Here is a 4,466-nt window from a genome sequence, read left to right as displayed (position 1 = left end):
CTCGGTGCCGCTCGCGGGCCGGCCATGCTGCGGAAGCGCGGGGCGGCTGTGGGCCCCCGGCTCCTGCGGGCCGCTCTGGGCCTGGGCGCCCGGCTCGGGCCGGCGCGGGCGGCGTCGGGCGTGCGCGGGCAGGGCTGGTTGCAGCCGGCGGGCCACGACACGGGCGTCAAGGTGTACAACAGCCTCACCCAGAGGAAAGACCCCTTGATCGTGGCCAGCGTGGACGCCGCCTCCTGGTAGCCGCCCAGGATTGGGGGAGCGGGGTGCTGGGGACGTGGGGCGGGAAGGACGGTACACCCAGCGCTGCGCTGAAAGGTTCTCAGGTGGGGAGCATTTAATAAGTACAAAATCCATGGAAGCACAATTGGAGATACTGGTGTAGTCCCGGGTACTTGGCTGGCTTTGGCTACGAATTCCCCAGAAGTGGTTATTTAACAGTTTTTAAAAGAGCATGGTTGTATGATAACCGTAACAGAGAATGTGGTGTCCTTTCTTGCAAACATGTTTCACATGGTGGATTTTAACTTTGTTCCTAGGTATAGCTGTGGACCAACTGTCTATGATCATGCACACCTTGGCCATGCTTGGTGAGTGTTCTGAATTTGATTTTTCACACTTCTAGGGACCGTTTATTTTGGAAAGAAAGAGCCTTTTGCAGGTTTTTCCCATCTCTCAAGGGCAACTTAAGAATACTGAATAGCAAAAAAAAAGAGAATACTGAATAGCTAACTATATTCCAGGTATTGTGGGAGGCACACCTGTTGTCTCATTTGGTTCTCATAGTAAATTCTAAGCACTTCTACCCATTTCACAGGGAGGCAGTGAGGAGCAGTGATAAATGACCTGTTTTGGAATTGGATGCTTCTTGGTGGGTTTTAGTGAGATCAGGTCAGGAGTCAGCAGTGAGAAGTTATTTCTGGCCCCTACTGCTTATTTTCTTTCCAATTTTGGACAAGCCCTTTTATTACTTTGAGTCCTGGTTTCTTCATCGTTGAGATGGGGATGATAATAGTATTCATCTGTCTGAATCTTCACAACTTTATGAAGCACCGCGCATAAAGTGCAGCGTACACAGTACCCGAGGTGCGCTGTGGTGGGGGCTGAGCAGTTTTTGGGGATAAGTAACTTGCCCGAGGCCACACATTCTGGAAGCAGCGGAGCCTGGTGTGTCTGATCTCCCCGGAGCTTGCTTTCTCAACCTCTTAACCCTCCGCTGCACTGCATCCCATCTTTGTCAAAATTACACTTTTCCTGGCGCTTTCTATGTTCTCTTGTTCCTTTTTTAAGCTTGTTATGTTTCAGACTTAGACTAAAAGGGAAAAGCTACCTTAACTCATTACACTTTTTACAAAATCCTGCATCACCCAGGGAGGCTGGAGTGTTTTTTGTGTTTTGTTAAAACAGAATCAGTGGCTAACTTACTATTAATTTTAAAAAGGATCTTTTGACCTCTTTATTGAAGTATAAAATATGTTGGGGAAGGATTGCAAAGACAGAAATCGCAGTCTTTTATAGAGCCAAGTGGATACAATCTGTGAGGGCAGGTGGGGTTGGTTTGCACTGAGCAGTCAGGTGACACGTCAGGCCCATCCCCCTCCTGAGATGGAGCGTTAACTTCCTTGATGGCTTCATTCCAAAGAGATGGCTCCCAGGTCCTTGGAACTTTCCAGAGTTGTGGGACTCAGGAGAGGCTTCCTTAGCCATTAAAACCATTAACGTACATTTTAGAAGGACAGGAATTTCTGAAAGAAGGGGGCCGGGGGTGGGGAGGGTGTTTCCTTATTTTCAGCTAGGAGAATCAAGCCTCTGGTTATAATTTGTATTTGCCGTTACAAATACAGAAGAGAGGGGTGCCTGGGAGGCTCAGTCGTTGGGCATCTGCCTTCCGCTCAGGTCATGATCCCAGCGTCCTGGGATCGAGCCCCGCATCGGGCTCCCTGCTCCGTGGGAAGCCTGCTTCTCCCTCTCCCATTCCCCCTGCTTGTGTTCCCTCTTTCGCTGTGTCTCTCTCTGTCAAATAAATAAAATCTAAAAAAAAAAAAACAGAAAAGAGTACAAATGTTAAGGGTACAGCTGAATGAATGTTCACGGGTCTTAGGCAGAGACACCTTACCATCACCCCAGAAGCCTGAGCATCCCCTTCATCACTGTGGTCCCCCACCCTCTCGAGGATAACCGGTTATCCTCTATGGAAGATGGACTGTGAGATAGAACCCATTCCTCAAGAGTCATTCAGGATGCTCCTGAGTGGTGGGAAACCCGAGAACTTCAAGATTCTGAAGAAGCTGAGCGGTCTTAGGGGCAGGGATGGTCAAGCATGGCTCCCATAGCTCCTAAAGTAAAGGTCCAAATCCTAAGGACGTCTCTGCAGTTCTGGAAGTCTGTCCCGACGTACCGTCCAGGTTCATGTCTCCCCACTCGCCTCCCCAGGTAGCCACACCTCTATTTTAAAAAGGCAGGTACTTGGGGTGCCTGGCTGGTTCAGTCAGTAGAGCACGGGACTCAACCTCAGGGTCATGAGTTCAAGCCCCACCCTGGGCATAGAGCTTACTAAAAAAAAAAAAAAGACACTTAACAGACACAGCACTTTTTCTGTTCTAAATGCTTTACAAACACCAGCCAGTGTGATTCTCCTAAGGACACCGGGTGATGGTGCTGTTCTCCCCCCAGGGGCAGATACAGTGCACAGGGAACCACTCTTGGGGGAGCCGAATGAAGGGCATGGTGATGACCCATGACTGCGGTGACAGAGGCTCATTCCTGTAGGAGTTGGTGCTGTGGGGCATCAGGATCGTGTTCAGCAACCCCGTGGCATAGCAGGATTCTGCCCATTTTATAAATAAGCAGCCTAAGGCTTCAGATGATTAAATATCTCGGTGAGGAGTTTCCGACCTGGCTTGGTCACCGGAGCTGAGTTTGGCGAGGGTAGTGTGGGACGCAGACGGGGTACAATGACAGGGCTCATGTTTGAGTTACAGAGGCCGTGTGGGTGACAGATGAACATGAGATTTGCCAACCCTGAGTTTTAAGGTTGCTTTTATGGGAAACCAGATTCTGGACATTTTAAATGGCTCTTGAGCCCTTTTGGTTTTACACATCTGAGCTGCCCCAGTGTGGCATGCTGATAAGCTGGTGGTTTTTTGTTTTGTTTTGTTTTTTTAAGATTTTATTTATTTGAGAGAGAGAGCGCGCGCATGCACAAATAGGGGGTAGGGGCAGAGAGAGAGGGAGAATCAGACTCCCCACTGAGCAGGGAGCCCGATGTGGGACTTGATCCCAGGACCCTGAGATCATGACCTGAGCCAAAGGCAAACACTTAACCGACTGAGCCACCCAGGCGCCCCAAGCTGGCGTGTTAATATCCCACAACAGTGCACACATTTCTCGGGAGTAACACCATACAGCTTTAACAGCCTCGTCCTTGGTCTGCTGTTCCTTCTGTTTTGCCATAGTGAAACCGTCCAGTTATTCTAGAACATAAACAAGGACGGTAAAAGCTCTCAGTATTTTAACTACCTGGTGAGATTGTATTACCAGTGAATTGTTCTCCAATTAAATGGTGTAAACTCATGTAACAGCCCCAGCATTAAACATGCTCACCATGTGCCTGACATTGAGGTGTTGCCTTTGCTGATTTCTTGTGGGGCCCCGTGTGGGCCAGTCAGTGGAAGGCTTTCCCTCTTCCTAGCTGTGCGGGACCCATCAGCTCCATCACACACCTAAAGTTTGGGGCAGCCTGTTAAGATGCAAAGCATTCCTTTTTAAAGATCCCACTGGGGACTTTGTGCATTAAAGACGCTCTGACATTTCTTTTCTTGCAGCTCGTATGTTAGATTTGATATCATCCGAAGGATCCTTACCAGGGTTTTTGGATGCAACATCATCATGGTGATGGGAATCACAGATGTGGACGATAAAATAATCCACAGAGCCGCCGAGGTAAGTGCAGAGGGTGATGTTGTCCGTAACTGGATCGATGCTATGCTGTGCTGAGCCCCTAGCTGCTCCGCAGGTGTGTTCTGCATCTCTCCGTCCACATGCCGGTTGGCGAGAGCACTCTGACAGGTCATCAGGGGAGTCTCTGCCCTGGTAAAGGAGGCCTGTTTGATTCTGGGCACCGAAGCCTTTGATGTCCTTGTCCCCTGCTTGAAGTTTGTCCCTTCCTCGGCCCCGCGGCCTCGTGGCCTCCAGGCCTCCCACGCACAGGGAAGGCAAAGGGCCGCTTCTGGGCTAGGGAAACTTAGCTCACGGGAAGTTCAGTTTTCTCATTTGTTTAGTACACAGGGCACTTCTCTTATAACCCATGCATCATTTAGGGGAAGCTTTTTTTTTTTAATTTTTGTTATGTTAATCACCATACATTACATCATTAGTTTTTGATGTAGTGTTCCATGATTCATTGTTTGTGCATAACACCCAGTGCTCCATGCAGAACGTGCCCTCTTTAATACCCATCACCAGGCTAA

At 49.3% G+C, this 4,466-nt stretch overlaps 1 protein-coding gene across 1 annotated transcript in view; it reads left to right on the top strand.

Moving 5' to 3' along the window:
• Positions 1-4,466, top strand: part of CARS2 (cysteinyl-tRNA synthetase 2, mitochondrial) — a 43,958-nt gene continuing 39,492 nt past the window's right edge. The window contains exons 1-3 of the mRNA XM_006732598.3: positions 1-236; positions 537-587; positions 3,822-3,939. Coding sequence (XP_006732661.2) covers positions 25-236; positions 537-587; positions 3,822-3,939 — 381 coding nt within the window. The 5' untranslated portion in view covers positions 1-24. The remainder of the gene's footprint in view (positions 237-536; positions 588-3,821; positions 3,940-4,466) is intronic.

This window comes from Leptonychotes weddellii, chromosome 3, assembly GCF_054177405.1.
Source record: "Leptonychotes weddellii isolate Sample4059 chromosome 3, ASM5417740v2, whole genome shotgun sequence".
NCBI lineage: Eukaryota > Metazoa > Chordata > Mammalia > Carnivora > Phocidae > Leptonychotes > Leptonychotes weddellii.
This window is presented reverse-complemented; position numbering and strand designations above follow the sequence as displayed.